The 16,985-nt window shown below is 37.6% G+C and overlaps 1 protein-coding gene across 1 annotated transcript; it reads right to left on the bottom strand.

Annotated features, from left to right (window-relative positions):
- Positions 1 to 797: 797 nt before the first annotated feature.
- CLUL1 (clusterin like 1) lies at positions 798 to 15,918 on the bottom strand. The gene is made up of 9 exons (XM_017830872.1): positions 15,819 to 15,918; positions 14,793 to 14,902; positions 13,338 to 13,486; positions 11,340 to 11,507; positions 8,914 to 9,358; positions 7,641 to 7,778; positions 4,387 to 4,601; positions 3,123 to 3,293; positions 798 to 1,333 (listed from the first exon to the last, which is right to left on the bottom strand). The coding sequence occupies exons 2-8, from the start codon at positions 14,893 to 14,895 to the stop codon at positions 3,126 to 3,128; spliced, it is 1,386 nt and encodes a 461-aa protein (XP_017686361.1). The 5' UTR covers positions 14,896 to 14,902; positions 15,819 to 15,918; the 3' UTR covers positions 798 to 1,333; positions 3,123 to 3,125.
- Between the last annotated feature and the right edge of the window lie 1,067 nt (positions 15,919 to 16,985).

Here is a 16,985-nt window from a genome sequence, read left to right as displayed (position 1 = left end):
CTTCTCCTGTGTCTCAGTGTCATTTTGCCTCCTGACTTGTGTTTGATTGCAACTGTTCCCAATGTGGTGTCCTCTGAAAATTTTCTAGGTATAATCTCTGCTAGTCAGAACAAACTGACTCTTCTCTGAATATTTCTTTTTTAGCATCTCTTAGAAGTCAAGCATTTTGTAAGAGTCACTTATCTCTCAGATAAAGCCTGGCTTTCTGACCACTGGTGTGATTACAGGAGTTATGACTGCTAATCTCTCACGATTAGGAGCCTGTAATACAGGTATAGAAGATGGAAGTTAGGGAGAACAGAGGACTGTGGATTAGAAAATGCTACTTTTCCTTGCAGCAGGCAGAAAATCATCTTTACCACAATTTAAAACAATTAAATGGCCTTTTTCTTGTATAAATTTGTATACTTACTTGTATGTATAGAAGTAAAGGAAAACATAAAGTATAACTAGGGTGTGGATATTTTTCTATATTCATATCTACTATAGATGGTTTTGTACACTTTGAAATTAATACGATTTATTTAGCAGGGATACAGTTGAAAATGGTGCATATATCTGTGTGCAAACAATGCTTAGAAATACTGAGCACAGCAAATGAAACTAAATCACCTAGAGCTCTGCTTCTAGCTGAGTGATATATCAGTTCTTAACCTTTATTATAATTTACAAATACCATTGAAAGCTAATGTGTATAATTTTGGAAAAAATGAACTTCTTTACTGATAAAGGCTGTTAGTTAATTAAAAAATAAACTCCGGAGGCAAACTACAAGTAAGAAATGCCAAAGGCTGAAAACTTAGTACTGCATGTTCAGAAAAGTCATTTAATGTACACAATAAACATCAAAAGCAACTGAAAGAAGAAATGGAACATTTTCATCACAAAATAATATGCTACATTCATATGGAAATCTGGTTGATTCAAACTTAGCTGAATGTGCAACATCTGTAGGGACCAATCTTGAAAATGATTAAGAATGTGCTTGAATTCAAGCATGCAGATAGAAATTACTTGTATGCTTACAGCTGATTATTTTCTTAAATATTTGGATAACCAGAGCCATAGCTTGTTATCAAAGATTACCTAATTTACAACATAAATAACATTTTATTTAAATAAATGAATATTAAAATGGATTTGTTTTGATTTTTGATTTAAAAGATTTCTACAGTCTTTGGTTGATAGCTTATATGTCACAGTATTTACTAAGCAAAATTTTATTTATATGCAACTATTTTAACCATAGTAATTTAACAATTAGCTGTATGTTGAGCATAGGGGTATTTCAGCCATAGTGGTCAAGGAAGAAAGATTTCACACATCTTCTTTCCTAGGAGGAAAAAAAAAAAGAAATTATACATTTTGGTTTTGGATTGAGAAAAATATGTTAGAAAAATTAGTATATGTGGAATGTATCAGTGTCCTACTATAGAAACATTAATGACATAAAAACCAAAGAGAAATGGGGTTTTTTCCCTCTTTTTTCATTCTTATAGATCTTTCCGCTTTCTTGTAGACTTTTAATTCTTTTTTTTATCATCACATTTTCATGTAATCTTGTGCAAACTGAATGTAAAATGGTAATGTGATTTGGAAATCAATGCCGCTTATTTTTCTCACGTATGAAATAGCTACACAAGATATGTTGCACAGAAAAATCAGACTGAAATTCAGGCTAAAAATCATAATCAGACTAAGGAAATAATTATTCTCATTATTAGGCCTTGAAGATTAGTATTCCATGATCTGAAAGAGTGTATCAATAAGTGCATATCAATTACAGGGAATTTTGAAGAAAGTTTGTACAGAATCTGTTTGAACATTTTATTTGATATGTTTGTAAATATTAGAAATGTTTGTATTTTAAATATAATATACTCCTCATTTCACCAATAAACAAAGTTCGTAGTGAGGCTTATTATATTATGCCCAAATATTGCAGCCCACCTCAGCTTCTCTGGTGGAAATGATTTCTTTCACCTGTTTAAAAAGTGTACGTCTAACCTCAAAAGAATAACCAGAGTTAATACAAAATACTGAAATTTTCTTCATCTACTTTGTTAATATTGAATGCTTCTTACATACCTCCTCGGACTTCTCTGTGTGTTCAGGTCATGCTTCAGTTGCTGAGTTGAGGATATCAGACACCCAATGACCTAAAAAGGAGCTGTGTCCAAATATAGTCCTATTCAGAGGACTGGGGGGACAACATAGTGATTTGCCTAAAGGTCTCATGCGTCTTGCAGCTCTGTCCCCTGGTAAAACCACTTGTAAGAGGTCACTAAACCTGTGCCTCCCAGGGCCCCCTGGGAAGGGAAACCTAGGGAAGGGTGCCTTACAAGCCGCACAGCAGCATGATGCCACCTAAACCCACCCCATCTTTCCTGGAGATTCCCTGTTGGGTTAGAGAATATGTAGCATTTTTTAATCCCTGCCTGCCTGCCTGACTGGTTCTTTCTTCCTCATCTGGAAATCCCTTAAACATGGAGGGAGACTTCTACAAAAATGGTTAGAAGCCCCTGAGAAGGATCTTTCTATGCATGTTCCTGCAAGTTGAACTGCAGATTCTGTTTACACTGTTAATCTGAGCAGAGTGCTGCTAATGGAGAAACGTTATGATAAGACAGATCTTTCAAGTCCTGGTGATGGTTCTCACTTTGCAGTCCTTTATCATGAAAAATAATACAAGCATGCTCTTAAACACCACTGAAAATAAAAACCATACTGAAGAGTGGCAATTCCAGTTCATTCATGATGAATAAACACAAAGACATGGTTTTTGATGCCAAGACAGTGGACTGTGGTTGTGAGGCAATTCTTTTCTAAAGAAATGTTTATCATCACATTACCTCATCCCAGATGTTACTTAAAGATGAGGGTTTCACAGTTAAATAAGTCAAATCATTTAATATCATTGTGTCTGTGTTTGCAGGCTAGAACATTGAGTGTTTGTTTCTGTTTTCCATAACGCTTCTGTTTGTCTTAATCAATATGTCGTTTCTGAGGAGGCAGTCTTGTATATACCGTGACTGAATTCTGTTCCAAGTAAAGTTTATTGCAATGTAAACACCTGTTAGGAAGAATTTTGTTTTCCATGAAAGGACAAAAAATGAACTTACCACTTAAAAATTCTGCTTATACAGTTGCAGTGCTTTCCCAGCTACATATTCAATGAATTCAGCACTCTCTGGGTCTAAATTGGGAGGAACTTTAATGGTGAAAGTAGGAGAAGTCAGAATATTCACATCTACCACAGTTTCATTTTTACTGGAGGGATCCCCAGGTACCACCTAGAAGAAATCAGTACTTTAGACACTACAAACTACTGAGTACTTTCAGTTTTGTTTATACCTACTGTGCCCACTGTCTTTAATAAGGGAAAGTTAAATAGGGGAATAATTTAGACCTCTCTACTTTCTTTAAATTGCTTTCTTCTGAAAAGACAGTGGGTGTCTGAATTAATGCCAAAGCTTATTGTAGGTGGGGGAAAGAGCTGACATGGCAATGCAAGACCATATTAAAGCACTGTATGTTAATATTTATACCATGAACTCCATCTATAAAGAACTTCTCCTAATGAGAACTTGTAAATTGTCCCACTAATTTCAGTACAACTTTTGTGTGTTTGAAGTTATGTATTCCTTTGTGTTTTTCTAAACCAGACTTAGTTCTGTAGCTTTATTTTCCCCAAACAGATAGCTCAGACTGAGTTGGGAAAGTGTGCCTGTCCCCTTTACCTATTTTGTGCTTTTTTTTTTGTGGTTTGCACCATCATTTTGTATAGTTTTTGTTGTAATAGTAGTACATTGTATTTCCGAGTAGGAAAGGAGAATTCGTCCCTTGCCCAGGAAAATTGATTGAATTTACCTTGGATGTATTCTGGTGTGTGAGATACAATTAATCATGATGTACTTATTGGAATATTGACAGATGCTGTTAAACATATGCAGCTTCCACTGCAAGAATCTGTCTAACATTTGCCTTCTTTGAACTTTGGAATATATAGGTACAAACATAGACAGCTAGATATTCATTGATCCAATAAAGATGTGTTACTGACTGGTGCAGTGCAATTTATCTGTGAAGGTAATCTGAGGCCAGTCAAAGCTACTAGTGTCAATTTACTCTTATCAGACAGTGATTCAGGTTAGCCTGTCAGCCATGCATCAGGCTGAAAGGATTTAGAAGAAAATAGTTTCTAACCTCAGGAGTTTCAGCTCATCAAAGGATTATCGAACATACACAAATTCAAGATGAATAGGAATGTTGTGTTGTACAACCAGACAATACACATGTACAAACATCCAAAACCCCCAAGAACGTAAATATGAGCAAAGTGCAGGTCAAAGGCAGCAATAACTCCCTTCAGAAGACAACCCTTACCTTAACTATATTGAAAATGCTTTCTGGTCCGATGGTCATATTGGATAACTCAGACACCCACCCAAATCTTTCTTTCATTTTGGTCAACAAGTAGGAAGTGTCTTCTGTGTGATGCCGAACCACCTGGAGAATCTGCTCATACTGCTCCCCTGAGAGGTTAACCAGCTTAAAGGCTTCATCAAATTTTATGTGCAGCTCAGGAACATTTGGGCAATCTGTTAGAAAATACAGTATTATGTTTTGTACTTTGTCTCTTCTATCTGAAGTAATGAAAACTGTAAAAAAGTCTAGCAAAGGGGCATTGTTTGAGTTGGTCTTTAAATAATGCTGAAAAAAAGAATAATTCTTGCTTACCTCTTTTGGTAGATTTAGTTTAGGCTCACAATGACTAAAAGGATTTATTATCCCATTTATTATATTACAATGACTTACCAAGTAATTTAAGGTTTATATTGTATTTAATGGCTACAGATTTTCTCTTATGCTAAATAGATTTGGTAGATTTAGCATACAGCAACATCATAATCTCCTTACACGTTATGTTTTTTTTTAATTGCTCGTATTCCATTGTCAATCTATCGGAGGTATATAAACTGCAAGGCAGGGATTGGGGGAGCAAAGTTCCTCCCTCTGGAAGAGAAGATCGGTTTTGAGACCACATGAGGAACCTGAATATATGTATGTAGGTCTGTTGGACTTGATGAGTCCTGAGGGAATTGACTGATGTAGTAGCCAAACCACTCTCCATGATATTTGAGAAGTCATGGCAGACAGGTCATGGCAGTCTCTAGTGGCTTGCAAAAGGGAAATATTGCACTATTTTAAAAAAGGGTAGTAAGGAGTACCCTGGGGACTGCCACCCTGTCAGCCTCACCTCTGTGCCTGGGAAGATCATAGGAGAGATTCTCCTAGAAGCTCTGCTAAGGCACATGGAGAACAGGGAAGTGATTTGGGACAGCCAGCACAACTTCACTAAGTGCAAGTCCTGCATGACCAACCTGGTGGCCTCCTATGATGGAGTGACTCCATCAGTGGACAAGGAAAGGGTTAGAGATGTCATTTATCTGGACTTCTGTAAAGCCTTTTACATGGTCCCCCACAATATTCTTCTCCCTAAATTGGAGAAGGATGTATTTGATGGGTGGACTGTTTGGTGGATGAAGAATTGTCTGGTTGGTCAGATCCAGAGGGGAATGGTCAACAGCACAATGTCCAGATAGAGATCAGTGACTAGTGATGTCCCTTGGGGGCCCATGTTGGGACCAGTACTGTTTAGTGTCTTCATAAATGACATCGACAGTGGGATCAAGTGCACCCTCAGCAAGTTTACAGATGACACCAAGCTGAATGGTGCTGTTGACATGCCTGAAGGATGGGATGCCATCCCGAGGGACCTGGAGGAGCTGGAGAAGTGGGCCCGTGGGAGCCTCATGAGGTTCAACACGACCAAGTGCAAGGTGCCGCAACTGGGTTGATGCAACCCCCAGTATCAACGCAGACTGGGGAATGAGGGGATTGAGAGCAGCCCTACCAAGAAGGACTTGGAAGTGCTGGTGGATGAGAGGCTAGACGTGAGCCAGCAATGCACGCTTCTTCCCAGAAACCCAACTGTATCCTGGGCTACATCAAAAGAATCATGGTCAGCAGATCACTCCACTCTCATGAGACCCCTGGAGTACTGCATGCAGGTTTGGAGTCCTCAGCACAGAAAGATATGGACCTGTTGGAGCAAGTCCAGAGGAGGGAAACAAAGATGATCAGAGGGCTGGAGCACCTCTCTTAAGAGGAGAGACTGAGAGACTTTGGGTTATTCATCTTAGAGAAGAGAAGATTCCAGGGAGATCTACTGTGGCCTTTGAAGAAAATTTGTGGCCTTCAGTACCTGAATAAGGACAAACTTCTTATCAGGGCCTGAGGACAAGGGGTAATGACTTTAAACTGAAAGAGGGTGTATTTAGACTAGATATAAAGAAGGTGTTTTTTACAATGAGGGTGGTAAAACATGGAAACAAATTGCCTAGAGAGGTGATAGATGTCCCATCCCTGGAAACATTCAAGGTCAGATTGGATGGGGCTCTGAGCAACCTGATCTAGATAAGTATGTTCCTGCTCATTGCCGGGGGCTCAGACTAGATGACCTGTAAAGGTCCCTACCCAACCAAACTATTCTATGATTTTATGTCACAGGTTATTACAAGAAAGCCTGTAATGTATGTTAGTATTCCTGTTGAATGTTAAGACCTAATATTTATCTAACGATAACTAGACATCTTCAATGAATTTAGAACTGAAGATTCCTGGTTTTTTTTTACTGGAATATGGATATTAAACAAGAACATTTTATTAAACCTATACAAAAATTACTCCAGAAAAATTCAATTTGTTTTCTGTGCAATATTATTGTCAAGGGACACCTTCAGGCTGATAATAAAGTAATTACAGATATACAAACTGGTATCTGTAATACACAGGTGAAGATAAAAAAATATTTTTAGTGGTCTGATATTATTTTCAAAATGTGTCAGTGTATCATTAATATTTGCCACACTGGAGATATTCTGAAGACATTTGAGTTTAAGCACGTTTTCTGGCTTTTAAGACCTAAATAATTATAGAAATACAGATGTGTTATGCTGCAGTGGGAGTTCTAGATGATGCAGTCTGAATATTTTTCAGGTGCCCATGAAGAGCACATACCAGGGCTCTGCCATCTCCTTACATACTGACATGAAATCCCCTTTTTGTCAGCCCTGTTTGCTAACATCGTTCTACAAAGAATAATTACAAGCTCTTGCTTTCCTTGTGAGGAGCTGAGTGTTATCTGATGTTACACCTGGTTGTCAGCAGGAGAAGCAAGTGTCAGGGGTTTGAGCTTCTCCTCACTTTCTGCTCAGCACTGCTGCACCCAGGCAGGATCGATTGCTGACTGACATCTTGTGTCTTTGCAGGATGGTCAGCTCTAACAAAATATATCGGTATTTTGTTATAGAATAGACTGTGGAACTTCTCTTTGGACCACCAGCGGTATGTTAACAACTGAGTTATAGTGACACTCTGTGGAGACAGTGGGGAAAGCTAATAGAAAATCATCTGGACTGAGGAATGGTGATTGTACCTGTAGTTACAGTAAAAACTCAGTGATTGAATATTAATTCCAAAAATATGAAGACAGTGCAGTAGAAAATGACAGCCTCAAAATCTGCAAACCAGGAATCAATGCATTACAGAAGAAAAACAAGAAAAAAGCTCTTTACCATGCAAAAGATTGTCTTGACATTTCTGACATCTCTCATGAAACTGTGGGCATCCAGAGGAGTTCTCCCGAAGCTCCCTGCACTGAGGTCTCTGGTGCCCTGGCACAATTTTTGAGAACATGCCACTTCTGTCAGGATCTGCAATGAAGTCATAGTATTTTTAGACTGCCATTAAGCTTAGAGTTTTGATAAATACACATTCATTACCTAGTCTGAGTTCTTTCAAAGAATTCATGCCACTGTAGTATATTCCTTAACAAAGACATTGTAGTTTATTCCCCACTAATAACCAAAAATTACTAATATTATTACACGTTATTTGTTTCTACAACATCTGTGTTCTGGTAAGATCTTTTTGACCCTTAGAAGTCAAGATGTTTCATAATCACATACAGCTAGATGAGAGCACAGAACCAAAACTTATTTCTGAGGTGACATGACTCCTGATACAGAAAAAAAATTTTGAAACTCTGTTGAAGAATCACTTAACTTTATGTTTCCTGATGATCATATAACGGTTATGTCACCTGCCACTCAGGGTTATGGCATGTGCTCACTGTGATCTCCTTCTAGACAGGCACCAGCACGTATTTAAATGATGCTTGCTCTGCTTTTTCACGAGTAAAATATAAAGCTTATTTGTACTCTAAAACTTGGCCATGTTTCTTTCCCTTCAGTGAGAGTTATCACCAGTGGTATGCCCAGAATTTTCTGGTCACTGCAAAACCTGATGGCGGGTCTTTATTTGACTGGTATTTGATTGGCACATTACATTGCTGCAGTAGACTGGAACTTGCAGCTGTCAAGCTGAACTTAACATCATTTGGCAAGGGCAGGGATATGTCTTGACATCTCATGGTATTACTCTAATTTTTTAGAACTAGTGACCTGTCAATAAGAGATGATACAAATCATATCCTGACAAATGCTGAGATTAAATGTGTCAGTCAGCCTTATGAAAACCTGCATCTGTCCTGAATGCAGGGGCTCCTGAGGAACTCCTGCAAATAGTTTGAGAAGTGCCATGAAAATCAGGCTGTGTAGGATCCACAAGTCTCCCTGCAATATTTCTCTGAGATTTCTAGGTGACTTGTTCATTTAACTGATAAAAGTTATCTTTGCCCCATGTCTCTTTAACCAAGAAAACCTCCAGAGCTTCCTTACAATATCTCACACTAAAATAATGGAAGCTGAATCATTAACCATAGTTTAGCAATCCCAAAATGTTTGATGTCATTGACAGTGCAGTTGGTTTTCATTTTCTAACACTTGCCTTTGGTTTGTTCTGGCAAATCTCTTCTATAGTCTCTGTATTCATCAAATACGTCGGTAATCACCTCACTGACACCTTCAAACACGGTCCTACTGAAATCAAAAACTATCTGTAAAAAGCCAGGCATAGCCCAGCCTTTTTGTGAGCTGTCATTTCTGGTGGTGTCCTCAGGTAAAGCTGCCATGCTGGGGGACTCATTCAAGTCCAGATCAGACATGAAATACGTCTGAAAAGACTGGTCAAATTCTTTTTGCATGTGCTTGAAAAAAATGAAACTTCTGTCAAATATTGAGCCCACATCTGATAATAGTTGGCTAAATAAATCTTCCATTTTTACTAGCTGGGTATCTTCTTTCTCAGACTTTTCATTAAACTGGATGTCTTTTCCTTGATCCTCATGAAAAGTGAAAATGAGGGGAGGTATTTTCCTCAAAAAATCTTCAACCTGTGTATGAGAAGGAGACAGATGAGCTGCCTGACAAGTTACCAGTTTGTCATCTCTCAGGCTCTAATTTTTCTTTTTCAAACACTCGTAGAAACAATTACCTCTTAATAACTGCAAACACAGCATATTCTCTGAAGTAATTTAAGACAGTAGACCCTAAAGAGGGGAAGTACATTCAATCTAAATCATTAGCATTAATTTTACTCCAAATCAGATCTGGAGTAAAAAGGTTACCAGTTGCCCTTTAATCTGTGGAGGCTCAAAGTATCGGCATTCGGATTTCTTCCAGCAAACAATTTGGACTTTATCTTGGAAAGACGTGAGATGCATTTCTGTGTACTTATGTGCAGTGTAGGGAACAGAAGGTGATTGTTCTTGCCATGATTTGTAAAAAGCCTGCCCACTCTCGCCAATGGGCAAGTCCTTACGTCCTTCTGCAAACTGAAACCCAGCAAAATCAAGAGAGCAGTGACTCTCAGTCCGTGGTTTGATGATGGAAGAGTCCGAGTGTCAACTCTGCTATACAGGGTTCCCAGTTCCTCAGTCACTGGTCTCAGCCACTGGTTCCCCGCTCTGCTTTAAGACAGTACTTTTCCCTGAGCCAATGGAGTGTTTTTTGGAGCCACATTCCATGGCATTAGTAAACAGGTAAGCATCAAGAAGCACCCTGCTAAACACATACACATAGATATAGACAGATATTCTTATACATAGATATAGACAGATATACACATACATTTTTAAAAAAATAAATCACATCATCATCTCGATCTGACCGCTAGTGCAGCTCAGAGGGAAGGTGAACTGTGAAACGACACTGCAGGACCAGCCTAAGCCAGTGTTGCCCCCTCTGCCTGTGTGTCCTCACCCACAGCTATCCTCTTTGTCCTTTTTTTGTTTTAATTATTTAGGTCATATCACATTTTTCTTACTTTGAATGCTTCAAATAAGGCATATAGCTCACTGAGGAAGTTACCAAGAGGGTCAAAGACAGTGACAAGGTGGTATATAACTTTTACTGCAATAATTTCAGCATCCACGACCTCTTGAAAGTCAAAGAGATACATTTGAGGTATCTGTGAGTAGTATCTAAAAGGCTAAAAGTATCACCAATAGTCTTAAATTTAATATCTCCCACATTTTAACCTGAATTAGTTTAAGAATATACACAAATGTTATACATTTCTGCTCCAAAGCTTGTCTGAAACACAGTATGTTTAATGTTTAAGTTATTATATTTTTCAACACACGGGGTGTGAAAGCTAGGTAGTCTGGCTAACATTTCAGTAGCAGTAATTGCAGTATTGTTTGTTAAGCTACACTTAAAGCATGTGCCCAAACAAAAAGAAAAAAAGTGATTACAATTTTATTAAGTCTTGTAGTAATAATAATTTACCAGCCAGGAAAGCATATTTTATTTCTGGTAGAAGTAGGGGAATCTCCGTTAATGACAGGTTCCTTTATTAAAAAAATTAGTTAAGCATTTTAAAGCTTTTGTGTTACTTCAAGAGTTGATTTAAAATAAGTATAGGAAAGAATGATGTTGTGTAAGTAGGAGATTTTTTTTTTCCCAATGGAATTTTGCTAACTATATCTACACTTTTATCTTGGTCGATTTTCAGATGGACCATAAAGAATCTATGTGGTGGTTTTTACAAATAGTTATTGACTATCCTAATGCAAGTCCTACTGTGAGAGGAAATATTGCATATCTGTAATGAGTCGGTTGGAGTCAGGGGAATAATCAGCGTCCATGGAATCTCGCCGGGGTGCAACTGAACTAATTTTCCCTCAGTGTCCAATGAATATAATCACATATAATCCCTGTCATATAACTTCGCATTTCGATACCCTCCAAATCAAATTAATATTAGTAACCTGATACAACTACAGATTTAGGTATTGAGAAAATAAAATGTGCTGTATCTAAAACTCTTAGGTGAATTCAAAAGTATTCTCTGGATACAAAGTTTCTTCCTACCTTTCTTTTAAAGGTTGACACACCGCGCTTGCAAGTTGTGTAATATCTCATGCAGGTACTTTCTAAACAAGATTCACATTCATCCCATAAATTTTTCAAGGCTACTTGACATTGTCTTTCTTCTTCTTCCAATCTTGCCTTTACTTCATCCATAAGTCGCAAGGCTTGCTAAGTAAGAGAAAGATTCAGTTGAGGGTAATTTTCAGATTAGTGTTCCAAGTACTTATCCCAGTGTTGATCACTCATTTTGACTATTTTGGTGTCCTTTTTTTTTGCTAATTCCTAACCATTAGGGTAAGTTGTCTTCTCAGCTGCAGTCACATATGGAGGGAATTGAAAATTGAAAACCTTTTTCTTATAGGATTTTTCCAATGTTGTTCTCTCTGGAGGCACAGCCTACAGAAACAAATGGATCTCTGCGGTCTACCAGGAGCTTTAATGTAGTGAAAAAAGCCACACATCTTTCTGTACAAGAAGAATTCAACCTCCCACGTGTTCGTGTGCTCAACTTGTATAATTTTTTTCATGTCATCTGAACAGTATTCATCTGTTCCACTAACAGTGCCTTTCTCTATTCTTTAAGAGATTAATATTCCATGAGGCTGGGTCTTTGCCATACATAAAGTCTTTCTCTAATGCATAAATATATGAAAGTATAGCATTTCTGCTGTTTGGGAGTATACTAATCAAAAGACTGTAGCGAGGGATTTTCTTCCTGCTCTTGTGTGAGGCACTCCTTCCATAATGAAGGGAAACAAGATGCATTTTACAATGCTGCTTCTATTTATTGGATCCTTCTTCATCAGGTGGAGAACAAAGCTGAGCAGATCAGAAACAGCATTTTTGGAATAGACTTGGCAATGGAAAGACAGAAAATTTCTTCCTATTGAAGTAGATTGCACATCATTAATTTCTCTCTGCAATTGCAACATATTTTAATAGTTTAGGTTTCCAAACAGTGTTCCAAGTTGTTCCTAAGTATGAAAGAAACCTTTAATTGGTTGGGCTTATTCATTTTGGCAGCATTTCAGTAGGGAAGAGGCTCACAGAAAAGAAAACTTCTATCAGAACGTGCTTGATGGAGACAGCAACTGCAATCTTCGTAATCTATGTTTAGTTATTTTCTGATCTTTCTAATGCATTTATTCAGTGTTTTATGAACTCTCACTGTCAATGTAAGCTCTGTATAAATGAAATCATCAAGTAAGAGCTAACAAGAGTGTTGATTGTGAGAGTGCAGTGGTGTTCCTAAAGATGCTAGAAAGCTGTCAGGTATTTTTTGGCTTGCTAATACAAATAGTTTAAACTATCAGGTGTCAGTCCAAGAGGGAATTATCCTTCAACTTCATTGAAACCAAAAGCTAGGATCTTTGTATTTTTTTTACTATACGGTAATCTCTGTTTATTCAGATCATCTGAGCACACGGCTCTGAGCCTAGGCATTGCACTACAACATTGGAAATTTCCCTGAGTCACTGTACTTTTTCTAGAGCATGTTATCATTTGTGGCTTTGATTTTTTCCTCGAGGTCTGAAGTTTGCCAAGCAAGCTGGGAAACATCTTGTGACCTCAGGTATTCAGAGACATGATAGGCAGAGCTGCTGGACCTTCCACACAAAACACTGTCACACAGTTGCCTGCAGTTGCCTTGGGGTGAATTCAGTGAAGTGGTGCATTTTTAGAAATGAGCAGTGAGTGTGATTTTCTTCTGATAGTAAGACAAAGGGGCAGAAGCAGATTTTCTATCAACCCTATGATCACATAAGAGTCGTATGCTGCTTAAAGTGTACATACAATGTGATTTACATTCTCTCCAGAAAAGGGGAGAGAAAAAGGGATCTCATCTGTGTTGCTTATTGGCCTGAGCACAATGGCATGCTGTACTACTTCCAGGAGTGAGGCTAAATCCTTGTACAATCTGCCTCACCTTTGATTAAAAATAGCTGCAAGCTAACAAAAACACACACAAAAAAAAAGCTCCAGATGCACTTATATTACCTGTTTTTCTTCACTGCTCTTCTTCAAGGTTTTCATCAGATCTATGTGCTTATCTTCATTTCTTTCCATCATAATTTTCATCTGCTTAATACCAATCAAAGCTTTCTTTACCTCTTCATCTACATACTTCTCTCCAACTTCAGATAATTCTAAAAAAAGCCAAATTATAGAGTGACTTAATCAGATTTTAACACTATTGCAAGTTGTCATGCGCTGCTGACGAAGGAGAATGAAACAGCTCTGTTTCCCTACAGTTGCAGAGCCAAATCTTGAGATAGTGAATGCTGAATAACACTGAGCCAAGACATTTTCCATCAGATAAGAATGTGGCCCAGAGCCTTCGCAAGGATCAGCTGCATGTAACTCAAGCTGTATATTTGACTGTGCCACTGCTGATTACTGAATCCCAGAACAGTTGTGGCTGGGAGGCAGCTTTGGAGGTCATTGAGTCCAGCCCCCCTGCTTAAAGCAGCATCAGCTAGAGCACGTTGCTCTAGTTGCTCCAAAACCTCATCCTGGATTTTGGATATCTCCAAGGATTACCCATCAGTTTTCTAATGACATAATCTATATATTTATCTTTGATCTGATAGCAGCCTGTGATAGCTTCCCTTTACATCTTGAAAATGTAGATTACAGGTGCCTTCAACCTGTTTTCTAGACTTCTGGTGAAGTAATGATCATTTTTGGTGAAAGCTTGAGCTGGCCCACATGTTGCACCTTGAAGCTATGCATGATTGCCTATCCTTTATCTGTATTTGTTCCCTTTGTGGAAATACCCTGAATATCACTGGAGCTATATAAAACAAGTAAAAATCCCATCACCCTGAGAATGCCAAAAGCACGTCAGTAATTTCTTCCTTTATATCTTTCTTCCTCACACCTAACATTTTTTGTTTGTTTGTTACAGAAATATGACTAATATAGACTGAAACAAAAAATATTTAGTGGCTGATCCTCTTGGAGTTTCTATCAACAAAATAAAGCCATGCTTACAGATGTGTATATGCAGAATAACTGCTATTTTCTAAATAAAGTAGTTTTATTTAAATTATTTGTAAAAGCCACCTTTCAGCAAAGTGTATAATTGTGAACATTTTCAAGGATTATTTAAACAAACAAAATAGATCAAAATCTGTTGAATTTTGAGTTCAGTTTATATTCTAATGATCTATGAGGGACCAAATAACCTATAAATGTCCTGTAAATACTTTTTTTTCTTTTTTTTTTTTGCAAGGGGCTGCTTATCTGTTAATCCCTTTACTTTCTCATCCTGCTTGTTCTTATGTCCCCACTGTGTGTGTGTGGGGTGCACGCAGTCAGCTTTATTATGGTTTCTAAGCTCCATGCATGAAAGTGGAACGTCTTGATGCCAGTGAGTGTGGAAGCCAAAATGCACTAGCCAACTGGGGCCCAGGGCCCTCCAGCACACCCCAGAAAGAAAAGCATACGTACGCTTCAGGTTTTCCCGGAGATTCATTTCCTCCTGCTTTGTTGGTGCACACTGATGACCATTCAGCCATAGCATATATATTATAAATATCCAAGAGGACTTCATGTTCTTTCTATTAAAAAAGCAGGTCAGTGCAGTTAAATGTAAACATCGTTATGATGTTCAAATGCCTACATGCAATGTTTGCTAAGTGTTATACAAGTTCCCATTATTTTTGTCTTTAACTATGGTTTCTAAGATTTATAGCATGCATCTAAATGCTACTCTTAGTGAAAACACATGAGTAAGAAGCTTGACCTCATTTGTAATTATCTATTTAGATTAATTAGATGAATTCCACTGGGTTTGCACAGTGGTTAACAGAATCAGGACACACATATATAAACCCAAAAGCTTATGCAGCTCAGTCTGTCCCTTTTCTAACTTGTAAAAAACACTAGTTACTGATTTCACACTGTGTCCTTAGTTTATAGCATAAATACATCCATGCTAAACAGTATTGTCAATTTTAAAAAGGGAAATTTCTGGAATGTTATTTCCTTCCTTGTGTCCAAACATGCGATTCCTTTCATTGTCCTTCAAAACAAGACTTATTATTTGAGATGTAATAATAGGTGTGCCAAGAAATTGGCAATTAGATCAGTTTTGTAAACAAACAGATCAGCAGCTGAAAGAAATTCTAACAAAATAAGGGAAAGAAATGTCATTTGCTTTATTTCCCTCCTAAAAGCAGAGGAGAAAGGTTTATTTTTTTAGAATTCATGCAACTGCACTTCATAGTTCTCATTTGATTAAATGAACACAGTATTTAAGTACCTTCTTGTTAGCCAAGATAGCCTTACTGGAGTTGCAATTATCAGCCACAAGTGCATATGTAAATTAAAAGCCTGGATTTGTTTATAGCCTGGATTTACTTCTATAGTTACTTGCATATTGTACCTTTACATTTATAGCAAAAGACCAAGTAACTTTGCAAAGATATACAAAAACCCTTTACCAAAGAAAAGTAAAAAACCCGGTATATTTACCATTAATACTGAAACACCTCTTCTGCAAAATTGCTCCCTGCGTCAGGAAGGGGCTGGGCTGTGCTCTGATCTAATTTCTGGGAGTGTCAGGGATTTTGCCATGTTCTACTTATCTGATGAGAGGTACTTAATCCTATTAACGGGACGTTTTGTCGTTAGGCTGGAGGATTTCGCGTGTGTGGGACTTCATGCTCCTCTCTGTGGGCAAAACCACCAGGGGGAGTGTTGGGCAGAATTGCCTAATTTAATGTAATTTGGAACTGCTATTTTTCTGTAGTCAGTGGCCTTTTGTCTTACTAGCTCTTCCATCGTCTTACATTTTACCTTAGGATACACCTGCAGCTTATGATATTAGTGAAATTGATACCATTAGTTTGGTTAAAAATAGCTTCCAACGTTTAATCTCTTCCGTAGTAGTAGTAGTTTTAGTTTGCTATAAAAACCACTGAATTATGTAAGAGCCTTCTTTGTATATCTTCTGAAGGTACAGGAGTTGAAAAAAAAATCAAGAATCCAGATGCAGTCTGGCATATGAGTAGATTCTGAAATGAGATAAGAAATTTTTGGCATTTTGTACATCATTATACTTGCCAATGTTTTGGGGTTTGGCCTGTTAATGTTATTTTCTTCAGCTATTCCATGTCTGCAAAATATGTCTGAGATCTGTACAGAATACATCTGACCTCTACAAAGTTTTGTATACTTTGAAATGAGATATTTAAATACTAGTAGATTCTTGATATAAAATATGGGCAAATATTGTTAGCAAGTCATATCTCACATTGTGATATTCATCAATATTACTCCCTTGTAGTCAAAGAGGAGATGGGGAAAGTGGATGTCTGTAACAGCAGTTTGAAAGCAACCCATTCTTTTTTGTTTACCTCATAATTCACAAAAGGCAATTGATGATTGGTGGTTAAAATCAAGCATGATTAATGCTGCTTAGACAAGAGAGTTGAGGAGTTTATTTTTAAACATGCTATCAGGAAGAGTGAGGAACCTGTTAGCTCTAAGGGGAACTGCAAGTTCCCAATTTGCATTAAAAATTAAGATAGCTCCATTCTTATTTTCTGAAAATGATGAATGTAAGGAAATATGTGTTTTGTTGTAATCTATATGAATTGCTGTCTCATTGAAATGCTGCTAACTCTTTGACCAAGACTC

This window comes from Lepidothrix coronata, unplaced genomic scaffold (genome assembly GCF_001604755.1).
Source record: "Lepidothrix coronata isolate B3197 unplaced genomic scaffold, Lepidothrix_coronata-1.0 Scaffold6, whole genome shotgun sequence".
In the NCBI taxonomy this organism is placed as follows: Eukaryota; Metazoa; Chordata; class Aves; order Passeriformes; family Pipridae; genus Lepidothrix; species Lepidothrix coronata.
The sequence above is the reverse complement of the archived record's forward strand: the minus strand, read 5'-3'. Positions and strand labels throughout refer to the sequence as shown.

Excerpts from the sequence above, each read along its gene's own strand:
- CLUL1 (XM_017830872.1), bottom strand. The coding sequence starts at position 14,895 with ATGAAGTCCTCTTGGATATTTATAATATATATGCTATGGCTGAATGGT. Across the intron at positions 13,487-14,792 it reads TCTCCGGGAAAACCTGAAGC|AATTATCTGAAGTTGGAGAG; the intron begins GTACGTATGCTT and ends GGCTTTTTTTAG. Across the intron at positions 11,508-13,337 it reads AGAGCAGTGAAGAAAAACAG|CAAGCCTTGCGACTTATGGA; the intron begins GTAATATAAGTG and ends TCTCTTACTTAG.